The sequence below is a fragment of the Anoplopoma fimbria genome, chromosome 18 (genome assembly GCF_027596085.1).
Source record: "Anoplopoma fimbria isolate UVic2021 breed Golden Eagle Sablefish chromosome 18, Afim_UVic_2022, whole genome shotgun sequence".
In the NCBI taxonomy this organism is placed as follows: Eukaryota; Metazoa; Chordata; class Actinopteri; order Perciformes; family Anoplopomatidae; genus Anoplopoma; species Anoplopoma fimbria.
The window spans coordinates 14,990,808-15,011,662 of NC_072466.1; the positions used below are offsets into that span (position 1 = coordinate 14,990,808).

Below are 20,855 nucleotides of genomic sequence, written 5' to 3' on the forward strand. Positions count from 1 at the left end.
GAACTTTAGAGAAAAATTAACATAACAGTTTGAAGTGAAATTATAGAAGAAATATAAAGAAAAAAATATTTTTATACATGTTTACATGCACACACAGGAAGTTTATGTGCATGTGAATAGCAATTTAGATGACGATATTGTGTATCATGATATCACAATTTATGATTTAATCCTGATACGATGTAAATGAAAGACGATCATTTGTCGTACTGATATATCAATAAGCCCTGCTTTTTAACCCAAAATTAACATATCATCACCTCATAAAGTTGCAATGGTAAACATGTTGGCAAAAAAAAACTATTAACTAATTACACTTGTTTGAGCTTTATTTTGGTGTCCACCAACTCCTATATGGCTCTTTAACGGTTAGAAATACTTGAACCCTTTAACCAGTTAGTATCTAACTTTGTCTGTGTGCTGTTTTGTGCTGGACAGGAAGTGTACAGTCCGTTTTCAGAGCCGATGCTCTGATCGGTGAGACTGAATCAGAACAATAAAGTTGAGGTCCATAAAACCAAAATAACCACCGTCATTCATATTAATGAAGAAACAGAGTAAAACCTTTATTAATATGAGAATTTTAATTTAAGCGGCTTTAAGTGTTTTTTTTTTTTTTTTTTTTTTTTTTTTTCAAATTGACTAGTATATATTGACTGTATTGTAAATGCATATCTTTGTCTGCTAGATCTATGGCTGGTCCCCCTCAGACGCTTGTGATCCGAACCCTTGTGAGAATGAGGCCAAGTGCCACAGCATGGAGCAGGACTTCTACTGCGCATGTCCCGAAGGCTTCGAGGGGAAGACTTGTGAACGGCTCAAGGAGAACTGCCAAACCGCTCCGTGTCAAGGTGACTGAAGTCGTCTGCAATGATGAAACAGAATCAAACTACTATGAGAAAGAAAAGTAATGTATTTGAACTGGGTTTTTTTTCTTTATTGTGCAGTGATTGACAGCTGCACTGTTGCCATCGCGACCAACGACTCAGCTGGAGTGCGGCACATCTCCTCCAACGTTTGCGGTCCACGAGGACGCTGCAACAGCCAACCAGAGGGCAACTTCACCTGCATGTGTGATCCGGGTTTCAGTGGCATCTACTGTCATGAAAGTACGTAGAGACTCTTGTTTGAGATTTTTACCGATTTTTATTAAAGATCACACAGATGACTGAAATTAAAAAAAGGTGTAAAAAAAGGTAGTCATAAGCCTTCAAAATGCTTTTTAAAATTGTCTGAAAGAAAAATGTCAATGTCAAAATCACTTAAAAATATTGCACACAGTTCTATCATTAATATTTTATTCCGCAAAACAACACGGATATCCAGTCATTTCCACCAAACTTTTTTTCAGTTTTTTTTATCCTGCTCTCCTATTTAGCGTCTAGCGTTTAGTCATATCTAATGATGCGTGAAACAATACACAGTGATTGTTTTCCCTTAATAAACACTTGGTTGTTCACAAATGCAAAATAGTGTGTTATAGGCCTCTATAAACATCTCCGAAGTGCTTATGCACTACTTATAAATACTAAATAGAGAGGTTTGAAACAAAGTGTTACTAAAAATCATAGGTCTTCTGAGTGTATTAAAAGTGTTAACGTTCCCCCCTCACTTTTTCAGATATTAACGACTGCATCAACAACCCCTGTGGAAACGGAGGGACCTGCATTGATGGAGTGAACTCCTTTCAGTGCTTCTGTCCTGACGGCTGGGAGGGCCGACTCTGCGACCTCAGTGAGTCCCTCTGCAGCATTATTTTGTCTATGCTGAATTTAGATTAACAAAAAAAACCCTGCCTGCCTGTGGTAGAGCTTCAGCCTACTCTGTTTCAGGTTTTTTGCACTAAATAACAGTCAGTTCGGGAAAGATCTAACTATGTGAGTCTCCCTCCTTCCTCTAGATGTCAATGAGTGCAGACACAACCCGTGTAAAAATGGCGGACGCTGCGTCGACCTGGTGAACGACTTCTACTGCGAGTGTGCCGACAACTGGAAGGGCAAGACCTGCCATTCCCGTGAGTTATGTCAACTCTGTGTTAACGTGTGTGTTTATGTTCGTAGCTGTGGCGGCCCTGACTTCACAATGCTGTGTGTTGGAATGATCCTTTCCTACTGATGCTATGAACAGTCATAAGAAGGTCATGTGTGACCTCCATGTTTCTCTGTAATCCTGGCCAGGCGAGAATCAGTGTGACGCGACCACCTGCGGTAACGGAGGCACCTGCTACGACCACGGGGATACCTTCCGCTGTGCCTGCCCACCTGGTTGGGGAGGAAACGCATGCAACACAGGTGAGGCCTCGGGATGGCGTCTGCCGCTGAACATATTTGAATCAAAGAAGTGAGCTGTGTTTCAGATTTCTGGGACCAGACTAGTTTAGCTTCTTAGATTCTAAAACTGCATTTACAGCTTAAATAATGCAAAAGGTATATTCAAAGATACTATACAGTCAAAGTTTGGCTATTTAAACAATTCAGATTAAGGGCTTTGCACTATACCATATATGGGTCATAAATTGGCAACATTGACTGTGCTAGGGCAGCAAGATTATTGCCATAATAATCACAATTATTTTTGATCAATATTACGATCATCTTTTTTTTTTTTCTAAATATTTGTACTGTACTTTCACATACAAATAAACAGAGCACTGCTTTCAATTCCATGTTGTGCTACATTCCTGCTAATTAAAAAATCTGCATGACCACTAGACTTTAAAATAAGGTTCTGAATAAAATATAATTTTTTGTTTTGCAAAACGAGCCATATACAGTATATCACTCTTTTACTCTGGCCAGCAGACGCAACATTAAGGAAACAATTCAGAAAAATATTAAGGAATAATTGATGATTAATTCAAGTTTTAGTATCATGTTCCATTGCCAAAACACTCTCGTATGTGATTTATTGTCCAAGTATGCTGTTTATACTATTTGCTGTTTTAAGATCTGTGATGTCTGACTAATGTTTTCTCTCTTCCCACAGCCCGGAACAGCACATGTGCCTCCAGTCCTTGCTCCAACGGTGGAACATGTGTGGGAGGAGGAGACACCTTCACCTGCATCTGCAAAGAGGGCTGGGAAGGCCCTACCTGTGATCAAAGTTAGTCTCTCTATAATAAGTGTACTTATTATTCCTTGTTGGAACCTTTATACCCGGGATGTAACATTTCTTTGTTTCTTAGTATGTTACCTTAGTGTCTTATAACCTATGCAAAATGATAATTGTGTCACTGTGTATCGAATTATCTTGGTTTACAGTATTTTATGAAGTGATGTTTCAAAGTGTCTTTCTGCCAGTGTAGCCCAGCACCAACACCGGCGATATATAGAGCTTAAAATGTCACAGTATCTAAATTATAATAAGCAAATGTGTGATTTATTCAAGCCTGCACATGTGACAGTGGTATTTAAAGGCCCACTGTTGGGGAGGGCTTCCCTGTGATGCAACAATGAGTATATAAGTTGTAAACCAGCTCACATGGGAGGTGATATTTACAATAAGTTAACAGTTTATTAACTTTTAATATAAGAGGAAATTGTGTTATTGCAAGCTAACTTAAATATATTAAGATGTTCCAGGTGTTTGAGTAAAAAATGTCAGCGGCTAACATTAAAAAGTGACACATGTAGAACTTGTAGCTAAATATTCAATATTTTTTATCTTGAATAATATCAGTACATTTTATTAAGGCAAATGTGAATGTACACACATATGGCAATGTAACAACTAAACGCTAAATGTCTCCTTTCTGTCGTTTTTATCAACAGATATAAATGACTGCAACCCTCATCCATGGTAAGTACAGTTTCCTGCCTCGCTCACTCCTGCGGCTTAGCCAAACTTTCCCCCTCCCCTCCGCTTCTATTCCCGTCTCCCTGATCTCCACACTTCACACAGACCTTGCAGGCTGGAGGGGGTGAAGGGCCGCTAAAAGCAGTGGAAGTTGTCCTTAAATCAAGCCTCAAAGGAGCATCTCTCAGAGGAGGGGGGGGGGCTTGGATATTGAATAGGACAGGCAGAGATGGAGAGAGGTTTTCTGAAGGGGGAGGGGGGGGGGGGCAAGAGTCCCACCTATCCCATGGTGAATGCAGGTGGGGGTGTAGTGGCCGGGGGGAGGGGCGTACGCGTCCATTCTTCCCGTGCGACCTGGGGGAGCTGGGCTTTGAGGAGGAATGGAAGGAGAGACGTGATGAGAGGAGGGGGGGGGGGGGGGGCTGGACACGCCAATTAGCATCTGAAAGGTGGAGGCTTGTATTGATGAGTTGAATTGAGCCTTGTGACCCCCCCCCCTTCTCCACCTCCACCACCACCACCACATACACACACCCACACACAAGAAACTATGTGCTTTGTTGCAGCTGGAAAGGATGTGGCTCTTGTACTGCCTCATCTAATCGTTTTTTATTTCTTTCCTCTCTCAGTTACAACGGCGGCATCTGTGTGGATGGAGTCAACTGGTTTCGGTGCGAGTGCGCTCCGGGATTCGCCGGACCAGACTGCCGAATCAGTGAGTAATGATACCAGTTACTTTACATGCTCTTTAATGCAGAGCAAATATGCAAAACCCCCAACTAAAACTGTTTTAAATCAAGATCCTGAACCTCATACTTCATTTATAAGACCCTAACATTGCCATGGCAACAAAGCATGATTAAGAGTATGGATAGGTGGAGCAAGGAGAGACCGAAAGGAAAAGGGGCGACAAGGACTAGATGGACACATTGACACCTAAATGTAAGACCGGTACGCCGCCCATTCCCTTTTTCTTGGTCCCTTAATGTCTCGGAGGTCAGAGGTCGTCCCTCCTCCATACTCACACAGGCTCACAAACACACACGGAAGACAAATTACTCAGTGACCCTGAAATTCTTCTTCTATGCTCCTTTGTTTCGGCTGGATAAAGTTCACCTTTTCTGTCAGGCTTGAATTTGAGAGTTCTCATCCAGACTGGCCGGGGACTCTCCGGCGATTTTCAGTGGGAAGGAACTATTGATATGTCGTTCAAAGAACTGCTCAAATTAGAGATGGGTCGGTTGTCAAACCTGTTCACAATTTACTCATTTATGAGGATTTCATTTGGTGTTTAAAATGTACAATGCTTGGTTTTATCCAATAATTAGCTTTGTGAGTTATTTTGCACAAACTGGATTTTTTTTTTTGGACCAACAAGATGAAGAGTTGGTAATAGGAGGAAAATACAGTACTGCCAGAAAAAAGTTTATTTATTTTCTGCATCAAATGGCCAAATTGTGCAGCAAAATCGGTTAATTCCATTGACATCGCCATGGTTAGTGGATTCACTGGCAGGGTTGAAGTAAATCTGTGCACATTTTTCATGTCGAGTTCGACTTCGTTGACATTAGGACAGTACAATAGCAAGCTTTCTTGACAGTGTTGACCTTTAGCCAAGAATGAGAGTCAGTTTCAAACTTCTCTTATCTGAATATATAATATAATATACTGCCCCACAAAAGAGGAAAGGTTTGCAGACATTTCTCAGGCTGAGGTTGATTGTACAAAAAGCCCTACATGTAGTTACTATGTCACCAAACTTATATTTTGCTAAGACGTGGTACACATTTAGCTGTGCCTCCCTCTGGTTTAATGGGGGTCATCAGCTAAACATGTTAGGATCCAGGGCCTACATCCAACTTAAATTGATGCTCCTCTTCCCTTCACAGACATAAACGAGTGCCAGTCTTCACCTTGTGCCTACGGTGCCACCTGTGTGGACGAGATCAACGGTTTCCGCTGCATCTGTCCGCTTGGTAGAACAGGAGCCCGATGCCAAGAGTGTGAGTACATATTTTTATTCTTTGCTCTTTTAAGTCATACTCACTCATTGATTCCATTCTGTAGTTTATATAGACACAATTTGGTATCCTTGTGCAGGATTTTGACTAATATGATTCATCCATTGATTTAGTCATTCATTACTGCAGCCCTCTTGCTAGAGAAGTAAGACATGTCTCTGTCTGTATGTAGTTATAGGTATTGGGAGGACTTGCCACTATGCTGGGCTGCAGTTTCCCCATGGCAGCCGCTGGGAGGAAGAGTGCAACAGCTGCCATTGCATCAATGGCAAAATGGACTGTACAAAGGTAACATGGCCCTTCTTAAAAAACACAGTTGTGTTTTAATGTCTGACAGGTTTCTTAGATTAGTTGTATGGTAAAGTACCAGCATTTCCCCACATGAAAAAACTAAGCTAAATAATTCAGAAAATGCGTTGTTGTGTATCATTTTAAAATCACGTCAACTAACAACTTCCCATCACAATCGTTCAAATTAGAAAGCTGCTAAAATGTGCAATTGTGCTGTGACTGTAAACAAGATCGGAGTTGAAACAATAACACAATTAATAACCAAGTAATAATCCATCAATCCTTCGAGTCATTTTTAAAGTAAAAATACCAAACATGGCAGAGATGGTTTTGCTGCTCATCTTGGTCTTAAATTATTACTTTACCTCTTTGACTGTTGGACAAAAACAAGCAATTTGTAAAATATTTTCTGACATTTTTACAGGAAAAATTGTCAATTTATTAATTGAGAAAATTGGCACAAAGGTTTATATAGGTTATTTACGGCTCTAAATCAGATGATAGCTAACATTCTCTGGTTGCCATAATAGGGAATCATGCAGGGAAATACCATTATAAATGTGATTATAGGTGAAATAGGTGAATATTTTAACTCTGTGACACTAGGTGCTGTGTGGTCGCCGTCCCTGTCGGCTCCAGTCTTCAGACCAGGACCAGAAACAGCAGTCCTGCCCGGCTGGACGAGAGTGTCTGGAGCACAGCTACCTGACCTGCTTCTCCCCTCCTTGCTATCAGTGGGGGGTTTGTTCCAAGGCTGGACCCTCAGCTCCACAAGCAACCACCAAGTGCCAACCAAACACCGGGCATTTGGACAACAGCTGTGGCCGCATAACACTTGTCTTCAACAGAGACAAAGTACCAACAGTGAGTTTTCCCTTCACATACATTTTTGCCGTTTGAGTCATGAACACATTTTCGGGCTGTGTTTTTGTATTGTTCCTGATCCGTTTGTGTGTGTGCGCAGGGAACAACAGTGGAGAACATCTGCTATGAGCTGAGGTCTCTTCCTGATACCCGAAGCTTGGCAAGAGACCACGCCCTTCTCCTTTTGTGTGACCTCTCTCATTCCAATCAAGATGCTGTAGAGGTGGCTATAGTAAGTGAATGTTCTACGTTGTGTCCGCTATGTTCTTACTTTGTACAATGTTATTAAAACCCCATTTAGGCTGAGAAGCACAGTGTTGCACAGTTTGAGTTGGTGGGGACCCAAAAACCCAAACAACTAGTGCTGCTCTTTGGCCACTTGCACAAACAGTTAACCGTGTTGCATTCACATTCCTGCAATGACCTGGGTTTGATTCCAGCCATTGGACATTTGTTAACCCCTTCTCTCCCCGTTTCCACTCTGTTTGAACTCTGTCAATACTGTTTGACATTTTGTTATATATATAATTACAAATAAATGAACCATGTAAATATTCCAGGTGTTATGTCTCATTTTCACTGTTCTCTGGTTTTGTTCTCAGTCTTTTCAACCGGAGGATCTACCAGACCACAGTCTGATCCAGGAGGTAGCCAGTGCCATTGTTGGCACCTTGTCCAAGCGGCACAACAGTACGGTAATGCTGGCCGTCATTGAGGTCAAAGTGGAAACACAGGTCATGCCCCCCTCAGTAGGTGAGTAATAATTAACAAAGGTGTCCTATAAGGTTTTGTTCTGGGCCCCGTTGAGTTCCTCATTAGTGACTTCTCACTACTTGGACTGATTTCTATTCCTTGTCCTTTCCTCCCTTGAACATCTTGATGTCAGCAGACTACCAGGTGCCTCTTCTATGTGTGGTGTTCTGCTTGCTCTGCCTCTTCTGCATTATCGTATGTGTTTGGTGGACTCGCAAACGGAGAAAAGAGCGCGAGAGGAACTCACGACCAGTTTCGGACGACAATGTGAACAACCAGTGGCAGCCACTCAGGATCGTTGTGGGGCGTCAGCAGCAGCAGCAGCAGCAGCAGCAGCTGAAAGAAAGCAACAGGGACGCCGAGCAGGAGCGCAAAAAGCTCATGGGCCCCTCCTATCGGACGTCTGATGAGGAGGAGGAGGAGGAGGAGGAGGAGACGGAAGGCGAGCTTGAGCTCGATGAGGAGTGTGGTGGAGCAGAGGCGGGAAAACAGTCTGTTTATATGTACTCCAAGACTGCAGTGCAGTCCAGTGGGGGAGTGATCTGTACCATGCACAGTTCCAGTTCACCCCTTAAAGCACCCCACCGGACCCCAGGCTACAGCCCCAAAGACAACCGCTGGAAAAATGTCAGTGCCGTCTTGACCGGTCAAAAAGACCTCAGAGACCATTGTGTATAAGACATTCAAACAAGGACTCGCAATGTGGAAGCGAGAGAAGCTGCAAGGCAGTGACTATTCTTATTTTTTGACTACTTTTGGGAAGAAAAAAAAGGCTTTGTGTTTTAATAAGCCATTCTTTGCTTTGTTCCATGTTTTTGTCACTGTCACCTGAAATGCTTTTTTTTGATTCAGGAGGCTAGAGCACAGTGAACATCCTTTTTTTGCTTCTGTTCACTTATTTTTCTTTAATTATGTACAAAAGGGGCTGAAATGTTCCGGCGGCCCAAGAAGCTCTCTGCAATTTTTTGTTTATGGAATTGTACCATTTAAGAAATGATGAATCATTGAAAAGGAGAAAAAAAACAACCTGTATAAAGATTTTTTTGTTTGTTTACAGATGTTTATGATTTTGTTAAATTGTCAGCTGGCTCCTGTTCAGTGTCTGTGGGGGAGGGGGCAGATACACATTAAAGGGACAGTAAAGGAAGGGTCTGGAGGGAAATGGACTGTTGCAGCCATGGCAACAGAGGAAGTACTCCCTTCGCTCTGTCTCTTTCCGGCTTTGCCCACCAATCCACCCGTGGCCGTCATGCGCCAGCCTTACCAAAACACTTGGCCTGGAAAGGAGAGGGGACAGAAACCCCAGTGCCTACTATGTGGCCTTCCATTTTCTTCACCTGTCTCTCAGCTCTCTTGGCTGAAAGCTCTGTTTGAGGATTTTTTGCAGTATTTGAGTTGGTAGCAAGTGCCTTTCTGAGGGCCGTGTCGAGGCTCCAAGTCGCGCTGCCCAGTTTGACCTCCTTGTTCTCAAATCTCAAAGGGAAGTGTACATCTAGAGAGTTCAATTTCACAGCAACGCCATTCAAGGTATTTGATCAAACAGAAATTAATACTCTGTACATATGTGTAAATACTAAAGGAGTCGCTGTGTATATTTGAAATAAGTAACTTAAAGACAAGTCACACATTTTTATTATTATTATTATTGTTATTATTATTATGAATAATATTATTTTTATTTTTTTTACAACGCCATTCCTTTTATTTATGCAAGTCGAATTAGGCACGTTTTATAAAACTTCATATCCAGAGTCCCACAGTTAAGAACCTTTACGGTAAGGTACCACCTATGAAGGAATTTATGAAGGGTTTATAAATGGTTAGTCATGAGGACAAGTTTTTTTTTTTTTTTTTGTTGTTGTTTTTTTTTTGTGACTTGCTGTATCAAGAGTTGTGGCTATGTCTTAAGCTCTTAAGCGCGTTTTAGTTAGGGCAAATCACTGAAGCTTTTCAACTTCAACACTTTACCCTTTCCATGAAATACCTGGCCAGAAGATTGCCACTTCCATTTATAATTTCAATGATAAAACACTTTTTCCTGGATATATATGGTCAAATATAACTAGATTTCGTATCGGTCTTCTATTAGCTTGGCAAAATTAACCTATTGATCTAAGTCAACAGTGGTTTGACAGCAGAAATTATGGCCACGATAAATAAATCCCAATTCTTTTGCACATAATTTTGTCAATTGAAGCAATCCTGTAATAATATTAGGAAGATGTATTAATGACTCATCTGTGTTCTTAGAATTTCACAGTTCCATTGCAAAACATTTGAATACAACTTTTTAACAACATATGTAAAGGGGAAGTCAAAAATGTGTCAAATAGGGCAAATAAGCTGCTGCCGCACTGCTCTTTATCGACGGAAACTTTCTAAGCAAGTCGCCCTTATGGCCACCCCTCAATCAGTGATGTGACATCACAAAAAGGGGTGTGCCAAGAAATGCAAATTGCTCATGATTTTCTGTCGGTTGGAAGCATAGCAGCCGTCTACTTTTACTTTTGATCCATGCTTTAATCACGAGTCATTTTTAACAAACTCTCTATCACTGATTTTGGTTGTTTAATCAGGATTTGGTTAAAAACAAAATTCAGCCGTAGCTTTTGCCAGACAGTGTTGCAAAGCTACCAACATTATAGCCTTAAAACGTTCTCAAACCATTTCTAAACCCATCACAAACCCTTTTGCTTCAGGTGCCTTAATGTAATGAGTAATGCATTATTTGTGTATCAACGGTCATCTTTTTATGTTGTTGGTTTGTTTTCACTATTAAGGAAAGTAACTCTTTAAAACATTGTGTGGTGTATAGTGGCGTGTTTTATTCGCCTGAGTAAAGTGCTCTCCTTGTCTCGCTTTGCTGTCATGGAGATTCCTGGAATAACACACTTTATGGAGGATTAAAAAAAACAAATCAGGCCACCATGACCCTTTTAAGGTTCATGAATGTGGACGTCAGTAGGTCAAATGTGGACATCATGCATTAGCTTCATGTTTGGTTTAAAGGCTTTAATGAAGGGAACAATATTTGCAGATGTCTTTGCTACCATGCAGGTGTGTTATTATTATTTTTTTAAGATACCAACTCAGTTCAAAATGACCGTCTTTTTCATATCATGTCATTGTCTCAAAACGGCAATCGTATTTTCTGTAAATGGGACACAGCAAAATAAAGAATTAAAGATGCATCACTGCTGGTGTTAAAAGCTGAATATGCATATTGTATACATTTTATTTTCCAAGGGACATACGTTAATTTTATACAAAGGTGTCCATTCTTTTAGTGGATGTTTCATTGTTCTAAATAATCATCCCAATTATTTATTAAAGCAGTTTTGACACATGTTGATCATGCTTGTAATATTTGGTTTGCAGTACACAACATTGGGAATGCTGCTAGACATCCATATACCAAAAAATGTTGACATTGTGAGAGGAAGTCTGAATTCACAAAACATTTGAGCTAATGGTCCACTCACTTGTGCTGCAACTTTCGACCATCTCAGCCTTCATCAGCGGATGGAGTTTGCTCAGTTGTCATGGTACTGTTAGATATTTAATCCTTTAGGAGCTTTCATTCGTGTTACAATTTATTCTTGACTTTGGGATCAGCAGTTGACAAAACTTGTAAATTGGATGTAGTAATTGGTTTTTAATGTGTATTTACACAACAAAATTGTGTATCCTGACACGCATTGAAATCATCCAATCATCCGATAACAGTGAAAGAGTTAAACATGTCACCATGCCTTAAAACTGCAGTATTGAATGTTTGTGTACAGTTGATCAAATTACTTTATAAAATGAGCCACAGAGAATTATTACTTGACTGCGGCTCCAAAATATGTTTTAGATGCTTTCAGTTCATTGTTTTGGTTTTATGGTCAACAACTTTTATTCACTCTCACCGCTCTCACAAAACCCTTTTCCAGCTCCACCAGGTTGACTTTTCCACAGTAAATGCTCCAATAAACCTATTGTCACTACCTGTCCAACACAAAACAGCAGGAAGTCAGTCAACTTTGATGTAATTTAGCAAGCTACAAAGCTAAATATTTCCCTCAGGAGTCGGTGGAGACCAAATACAGAGCTAAAAGAAGAGTAAATATTAGTAATATTGGTGAGGGGGGCAGAAACGCATCTATCATCAAATGAATGCTATTGTAGCCCCTTGTCTGCTGGATTTGTAAGCAGAAAACTGCTAACACGCTTTTTTTTTTAAAACAGCTTTTAAAAATGTAAATTAATGCTGCATTCGCTTATTGAGATCACATTTTATGTTTTACCTATGCTTATCTTTGTGTAGAGGTTCTCAATCTTATTTCAGACAATGGTCACCTGACTCAATGTAAAAAAAAAAAAAAAGAAGCTAATTTGCCCACTTCATAGGACTATTTATTCAGTAGAAAGCAGTTTCAGATTATTCAGACCAAATGTGACACAATGTAACATCGACCTTTTCAAATGAAATGTTTCAATGTTTTAAACACTAGAAGTAAAACTGCATTCACCTCCATAGTACTGGTTTGGAGGCAGAAAGATTAGAAACAGATATTTCAAACATGGATGAATCAAAAAATCAGCTCTGCTCAGCTTAATACCGCAGTTATATGTATTAATACATTAAAACAAATAACTTATAACCTCTTACTGTGGCCACTGGCATAAGAATAACATTCTTCTAAAACCCTGCAGTCCTTGCCCTTGCCCTCGTCTGTGTGGGCCGAAGATGGCCTGGATCGATCGATCCAATAACCTCACCAGCCTGCCATCACTCACCAGTCTCGCTCTCACCGCACCAATAGGACCTCATCTCCTGTTCTGGGCCGATCTGGCCTCCGCCAATGGGAGGCTAGCGTGATCATCCTGGCCACATAGAGATGTGAATGTTTCATGAGTAATGTTATGATGCTGGGTCGAGTGGTGGTGGGGTGGGACACTTTTCCTCCTGGCTCCCATGGGTGCCCCTGGCTGGCGCTAATAGGACCTTCCCTTGTCGGAAAGGCTGGATCGAGTTACACAGCTTTGTGGAAGTGGTGGAGTCGAGGGAGGGACGGGAAGGGAGATGATAATGCTTACAACATATATTCATATATGGATGACTGTAAATTCACTTTCGGTCGATTTTGGTCCTGTTTTGCGAGCATTATTTGATACTATAAAGAGACATTAACTCTTTTGGATATGATGGAATATTGTGTTTGTTTTAATTCCTCCTTTAACTCCTCCCAGACAGCATCAGTAAACTGATACCAAATTCCAAAAGTGGGTCCTTACAGCAGCCAAAGACATCTGAGTATACTGCATTTGTAAACACGAGCATTCCCATGCAGAGGGAAGAGCCTAAATGTAGAGGACATGAATGCTTCATTTGTTGTTGCTGTATTCAAGCAGAGAAGGTTGGTCTTTAAAGGTCCCCTTTAAACACACATGCATCTTTTGTACACACTGGAGACTGCGGTATACTGACTGACTGTGAGTTGGTATTTTGTGTGCACTCCTGCTCTATGTCGCTGCTCTGTACATCTGTTGATGTGGGTCTTTGGGACCATCTGACAGTGGAGGCAGCTGGGTGACGGGATTTTAAGCTAAGCCCTCCGTCCCATTAAACACACACGCGCACACACACACACACACACACACACACACATACGCAGTTGTAAACCAAACATGGCCCTGATGGGACATCAAGCTGGCACATGCTGGTAGGCAGCGGGCTGCAGCTGGCACTGTGGGTAGACTGGCGGGAAAACAAGCATGAGTGTACTGACTATATCTTTGTGTGTTAGTTGGCTGGCACTGCAGGTCTGCCTTGCTGCTGCAGTAACCCTCACATGTACCCTTGGCCCCAGGAGGTGGGGAGGGGGGTCACCAAATTGGCAGAGGGGAGGGGGGAGTCAACTGGGAATCTACAGGGCCATAGCAACTTTTCTGGGACAACTGTTCAGTGTGTTGACTTGTATAAATAAACAATTGTCTTAAGAGGAACTTAAATGATTTGGGCAATTACACTTGGAGTAACGGGACACAGAAAAGTTTACTTCACTTTGAATTTAAATAAAGGGGCTAAGGATTGAAGCCCCATGGGATAATCATGTATGATAATCAAAAAATTGAACAACAAATCTATTGATCTTATTTATATAAATATGCAAAAAGAAAAATAGGGCTGCAACTAATGATATTGCCATTATCGATTCATCTTTTAATTCCTCAATTAACCAATTTATAATTTGATTTAAAGAATGTCAGGAAAGAGTAAAAAAATCCCAATTCCTGAGAACTCATTGTGGTGTCTTTAAATATCCAAAACCCAGCCAAAACAAAGAAAACCAAAATAATTTAGATTTAAGAAGCCAGTAAATCTTTGTCGTTTTTTTGTTAAAAAGTGAACGTAATTGGCTTATCGATTTTTAAAATTGTTGCTGATTCGTTTTTGGTTGACCAGCTTATCAATTGACTGCCTTAATAGTTTTAGATCTCAGTCATAATGTGCAAAAGATGAGCTGTCAGATAAAAGATGCTAAAGATGTGAACTTTCAAACACCATATTTCATGAATGTAGTTAATTCTTCTGCTTCTATGGGACTTAAAGGTTTCACCATAAGCCCTAAAATACCTCTGGTGTCTGGTAGAGACAAATCTTTTCAACCATGGTTTTAGAGTAATTATACCAAAGAATCCCAATAAATCTGACAGTGACATATTGATGCTACAAATGTCATCCTTAATAGACTGGCCTTATTTTTTTGTCTATCTGCTGTAAGCAGATCACAGCCACGGAAGTAATTTAAAACCCACATGTTGGATTTTGTAGGGCAGAAGGAAAAGTCAAAGGTCAGAGGAGGGTAAACAAACTGTGAATTTGCATCCACATCCCCACCTCAGCTACAACGGTATGATGCCATGCTTGTGTACTCATCGGCCGTTTGGATATCACTGGTGAGAATCTGGCCTTTAGCAGCTGGTGGGTGAAAACAGAGCACAGGCTCATGTATCCTGCATATTTATAATACTCACACTTATAGCCCATGTTTACATGAACAGACAGATGGAAAGATGTTGCACTTCACACTGTGCTTTTTTGAGATATCATGTAGTTTTCTTTCCTATGTTTTCCTCTACATATTCCATGCATGTCTGTTTGTACACGCTCAAGTGACAGTGTGCAGTGCAACCCGACACCATGTGCAGTGACATGCAAGGTCAATTTGCACCTCTCTCAGCATGAAAGACATCAGGGAGTGTAAACCACTCTGAAGCAAGTAACAGTATGTACCGTACACCAAAATTAAAAAGCTACTGAATATGTGAATGGCTAGAAAGCTACACTGACATTCTCTGAGTTTTCAGACAATTGTTAACCCAACATCTGAGGTTCACTTACAGATTAAAGAAAAAGTAACAAAAAAGAAAAAAAGACTCAACATAGGATCTTTACTATTTTACTGCACTACATTTATTTGACAACATTAGATTCTTGTTACTTTGCAGATTCTGATTAATAAAAAAAATATATATAAATCAAACAATACATTATTATGCATTATTATAATTAAAATACCAGGCAGAATATAAAGTAAAATGATCTCTGCATTTACCAGCTGCAACATTTAAAGTGATCTACACATCATTGCATCAATAATCATAATCCAGTGATATATTAGGATATTCATCTTAAACTAGCCAGTCTGCATAAGAAGTAGCGTTACTTTTACTTTTGGTACATTATGTATATTTCTATATTTTTTCTTGGGGAGATTTTGGAAGCAGGATTTGCACTTGTTATGTGACAAACTGGCTTTGAAATGCAATATATCGAACGCACCCTTTTAAATTTGGCGGCCTATTTAACCTGTCTGAGGGGCGGTATATATGGTCTTCAGGTGTGCTATGCGCTGCTGCTCAACTTGTTGGCTAACTTTGCACAAATGTTGCTGTACACTTGGTGCTAATGTATATATAAAATTAGCATTTCTTTTAAGTCGAGCTAGCATGCTAACAGTGGGGTGATGTTGGAAATGATGGCGCTCGCTCCTAGCTGAGTTAGCTTTTGTAAGCTAACAGTGCTGCTGACTGTTGGTTCTCTTGGCTTGTGTCTCGTCGTCTCCTGGCAACACTTTTGCTCGCGGGCAGTATGTGCATTTGTTGTGAAATATTCTCTTGTAGCAACTGAGCTCGTCTTTATTTTGGTTGTGTTTTGGCAGCTGCATTATGATGCTTTCATGTTGGTTTACAGAGTGGTGTAACAGATGATTACTAAGTAGCAGGTGTTATATTTGCTGTGCACAGTGGCGGGATAATTGCTCTTTTTGCCCAAGTGAAAAACAGTAATACCACACTGCAGAAATACTCTTGCAATATTGCATTAAAAGCATCCAAATATATTCCAAGTATCAAAAGTAAAAGTACTCATTCGCATAAACATTATTGGAATATAACTATGGATGCATTAATGTGCAGTGTTGCCACTATATAAGTCTTGTTAGCATGATCTAATATTACATCATATCATGTACAGTACACTGTTATAGTTTTATTCATTATTTGAATAATAAGTTAATAAGTTGGTATGATAAATGCAGTGGGGTCAAAAGTTAAGTATTATATTTGCCTCAAAAATGTAATTGTATAGTATAAAATGGAATGATTCTTTATGAAAAGAACAAATACTTAAATATTTGGACAAACAGGACACCCGGAAAGTACTTCGGGATTTTGCACTTCTGTTGCAGCATATTTCATCCTAGTTGTTGCAAAGCTACCAAATGACTTTGGTCTCACGTACAGTTGGATATGTAGTCACATTTTCACCCAAACTATCATATTCAGCTAATTATTGAATTGCGTCTAAACGGATACACTCTTGTTCCTTGGCTTTCACTGAGGGCCAACCTAAAATTCATATAATAGCTTACGTATTAAGCACATGCCACATATTTTACTACATCCACAAAGTATTATCTAAGTGTACACTCATATCTTTGAAATAAGTAAAACTATTATTTATTGAATAACTTCGTCAAATACTCACATCCATTCAGAAACATACCCGTGTGTTGTGTTTAGAAATAGAAGTTATCAGAATACTCTTAAATTACCATGAGAAAAACCCCACAGATGGCAACACTAAAATTCTCTGACAATAAATTTAGGGTGTTGGGAACTTGTTGCATCTTGTTTTCCATTTGACGTGTAGGAGTTTGTAGGAGGATTTTTGGCAACAGAAGCACTAGAGCATGACTAGTTGCAATTTGTAGACTCACTGATATAGCCAGATGTTTAAAGATAATTGCTGCTCCCGATAATTTTTCTGATTTTGTGCTTGGTACAGAAATATGATTGCACCTAACGAAATTTTCCATTCTTGATTAATCTGGCAAATATTTTTCTCAATTCATCTATAATGGTTTCTTCTATAAAATGGAAGTGGAAATTGAAGTTTGTTTGTCACTAAACATTATGTAATATGATCAAAAGCTCCAGAACTGCTACTAAATGGGCCTTGTGGTGAGGGGGCCTTTTTAAACTGATGTTTCCAGGGTCCAGAATGACCCTTTTTTTTTTTTTTTTTTTTTTTTTTTTTTTTTTTTTTTTTTTTTAAACTAACATATAGGAGAAGTTTTTTTTTTTTCAACATCTACAATTCCAATCACAACTTAGTAGACTGCCTCTGCTGATGAAGAATAAGTGGGTAAGTGAACTTTGAGTGGGGATGATAGTGTGACTGCTTGAGTGTGTTAGGTTTTGGTAATGGAAAGAGAAGAACTGTCTATTGTACATTTAAGCCTTTTAGCCAATATTAACATATTGGCACCAACCCTGTGTGACTCACTCGGTCCACAATGAGTAAAGAAATAATGAATGTAATATTACACATTCCTTGGTTAGTTTGGGCATGTCACAGAAATATGTTGCCTTGAGCCATGTCAAGTACAGGTGAGTCAATGCGTTTGAACATTAATGCTGGAGACAAAATGATTGAACACAATCAAATATAGTGAAAATCTCAACTGTAGCTCTGATTAACTTTTCAAACTTTTTACTGATCTTTTGTTCCACATAATAGAGGGTGATGTTTTGTACCTTTCCTTCACGTTTAAATAGTTTAATGCAGTCAATGTGTTCAGAATTCTTATTTTATTAGCTCAAACGCTGCATGTTGGGGCTTGATGTCTTACTAAATGGTATTTTGGGAGAGGCATTTATTGAACGTCCTGCATTCCCTTTACACAGCCTCACAGTGTTCTCTTTTAATGTTCAGTCAACCAGTACAGGCAGGGGCATGAGTGAAAGTAGAAACAAACGATCACATTTTTTTTTTCTTTTAATTATTATTATTATCTATTTGCTTGATTATCTGATTCATTTATTTGGGTCTTGAACTATTGGTTGGACAAAACAAGACATTTGAATACATCGATTTGGACTCAAAAAAAAAATTCTGACATTTTATGTCATGGATTTTAACAATATATAAATTATCAAAATGGTTTAGATTAACTGTCAGTTAACTAACCACTTAATAGATGAATCAGTTAAGATCTAAATGAAATAATAAATACATATACAATAATTCATATCATGAATGATGACTGAATATTGTACAATATCACAGTTGTTCAAATTAACTTTATGTAACAGGATAGAAGACACAGTAAGTTTGAAATACACTGACAATACTCTTAGTTAATAGTTTAAATAATCAAAGAAGACATTTTTGGAAACTGTTCTGATCTTAAAAAACATTCCATTTACCAACTGTGGAGGTCTGATTGTTTAAAAGTTACTTATTGTTTTTGCTCTTTGTGTTGATTGATTGTGGTGAAAGTGACACTCTCCAGAAGAAAAAAAAAATCAATTCATCAGAAACCCATTCAATACTTAAATCAATTTTTCTCAACTTGACACTTGACAGACGCAACCTTAGATGTCTGATCAGAGGTCAACTCCATCTGTACTCAATCAATTAAATGACAAAGCCTGAGTGAAAGGATAATTGAAAGTTACAGGGGGAATCCCACGTAAAGATAATTGATTGAATTCTTTAGGGCTTTTAATCAGTTTCATCCTTCAAAACTCTGTGCGATTTTTAAATCCAAGTTACATTTGGTTGCAACTATTGTCGTTCATTCATGTGAGAACCCACCAGAGAAGCATGAAAGCTTGATGAAGAGACTTTTCCTTCTTAAATGAATAAGTATACATTAGAGATGCACCGATTGCAACTTTCTTGGCCGATTCCATTGCTTATTACGATTTTACTACTGTCTATGAACTATTGACACATCATATTATGATCACAATAAAACATTGTCTATTATATAACTTCTACTGTCTCCAAATTAAAGTGCTCCAGGTTAATAAATAAACGAAATCTAACAGTAAATTAATTGAAGTATATCCCACTTTTGTGAGCTTCATGTCTTTTTAACTCGCGCTACAGAACCTCCACATCGATGTTATGATGCGTGTGTGTGGCTGTACTGTGTGCTGCATAAGTGTGGAAATAGTGTTACATTTTGACAGGTAAAAACTGTATGAGACTGGTCACCGTTCATGTCTGATCTTGACGGGTGAGTCTCTAGCCAGATTTTGAGTTTTACCAGGAATCAGATTTTGGAGAAAATCCCTTAATCAAGGTTGTGTGAGGTCATGCGTGGATTCGGCGTCGGCGTTGAGTGATAAGAGCACAGCTGGTAACAAGGAGTGGATGGATGTGTCACTTGGCATGGTGCCCGATGTGACAGCTGACTTAATAAGGAAGGCCTTTTATCCGGCAGACAAGCATGTTTCTCTGCTGCTGAGGCTGAGGGGGGGAGGGAAACCTGACCTGTTATCGGAATAATACATGATAATATATATTTCCAATTATTCATTATCAGGCCCAACATATAAAGTGCATCCCTACTGATTATCAGAAATGTTTTTAAATTTTCTGTCATTACTAATCTATTCATCAATTCAGATAGAAATGTCAGCTCGTTACATCCAAGAAAAACATGCCAGCCATTGGTTAGTTTTGCCCAAAGCAAGTTAAGGTTTTTAGAGTATTTTTTTTCTCCTTTGACCCCTTCATTACAGACCTAACCCTCACCCTTAACCTAATTTATTTCTAATTCACATCCTTATTATAACCCATAACCCGAGTCCTAATCCTAAACAAGCTAATTGAATAGGTAAGGACTGACAAAATGTCCTTACTAAGGAGGATTTTCCGCATCTTTCTATTATTATAAGGACTACACGCACACAAACATCCACCACAGTCAAGTGAGTTATCCACTCACCCACTGCTCCCCCTTTCCTCCCCCGTCTGTCTGACTGAGTTCCTGTTCCCATCTACCCAATAGAGCCCATCCACTGGAGAAAGGCATACTTTGTGTTTTTACGACATTAAAGGCAGGCTTCCTTGTAACATCGTGGCTGTGTGTGCGCTACCTTGTTTGATAGGGAAATCGGATCTAGACTTGAGAGAGGAGTGTAATGCGGTTAAAGGCATCATGAAAAGCCAGCTGTAACAGGATTTCATCTTCTGTAGGGCTCCAACTGACTGCTGCCGTGAGGCAAGTCATTAGGGGAAATCCATGAGTGTGTGAGTGTGTTTCTCTGCCTCTGTGCTGATACTGTATGTAGGAGGTTATGCATTCTCCAGAGCGTGAGTTGGTGAATCTTTCAGGACGTAATACCACCTTGTACCTGGCAGAGTTTCATATGTGTCAGATCAAAGATTAGTCATACTGCAGAGGAGCTGAAGAACCCGTGCCTTAAAGCTAGGGTTGGTAATCTTCAAAATATTTGAGATTTTTGTGGAAATTCTTGTTACATCCTGAAAGCATCAATGACTAAAAATTCCACAAAAAAAATCTGGTAATTTCACAGGAGTGGCTTTGGAGGGAGGCCTGAAGGGATGGGCTGTTGGTGTTGCGGACTTGGTGACTTTCTAGATAGATTTAGCAACTTCTAGAGCTAGTGTGGCACGATACTTTCATTGGAAAAGTATTGGAAACACTGGGCTGAGTTTTTTGATTGGAAATCTTTATAAATCTAGCATACTCTTTTTTTCTAAAGATAACCAACCCTAGCCTAAAAGAAAGGATAGATGGATAGAAGACAATCAATATAGAT

General features: G+C 39.5%; 1 protein-coding gene across 4 annotated transcripts in view; it reads left to right on the plus strand.

The window, feature by feature from the left end:
- jag2b (jagged canonical Notch ligand 2b) overlaps window positions 1-11,054 on the plus strand; it is a 44,216-nt gene extending 33,162 nt beyond the window's left edge. For 2 of the 4 annotated variants that reach the window (XM_054618251.1, XM_054618253.1), the window contains 14 exons: window positions 689-851; window positions 948-1,109; window positions 1,621-1,734; window positions 1,901-2,014; window positions 2,178-2,291; window positions 2,986-3,102; window positions 3,771-3,798; window positions 4,425-4,510; window positions 5,685-5,798; window positions 5,989-6,104; window positions 6,714-6,971; window positions 7,072-7,203; window positions 7,574-7,724; window positions 7,858-11,054. In XM_054618251.1, the coding sequence (XP_054474226.1) occupies window positions 689-851; window positions 948-1,109; window positions 1,621-1,734; window positions 1,901-2,014; window positions 2,178-2,291; window positions 2,986-3,102; window positions 3,771-3,798; window positions 4,425-4,510; window positions 5,685-5,798; window positions 5,989-6,104; window positions 6,714-6,971; window positions 7,072-7,203; window positions 7,574-7,724; window positions 7,858-8,402 (2,214 nt within the window). In that variant the 3' untranslated portion in view covers window positions 8,403-11,054. The remainder of the gene's footprint in view (window positions 1-688; window positions 852-947; window positions 1,110-1,620; window positions 1,735-1,900; window positions 2,015-2,177; window positions 2,292-2,985; window positions 3,103-3,770; window positions 3,799-4,424; window positions 4,511-5,684; window positions 5,799-5,988; window positions 6,105-6,713; window positions 6,972-7,071; window positions 7,204-7,573; window positions 7,725-7,857) is intronic. The other 2 variants (XM_054618252.1, XM_054618254.1) reach the window with 1 other exon arrangement.
- The last annotated feature ends 9,801 nt before the right edge of the window (window positions 11,055-20,855 follow it).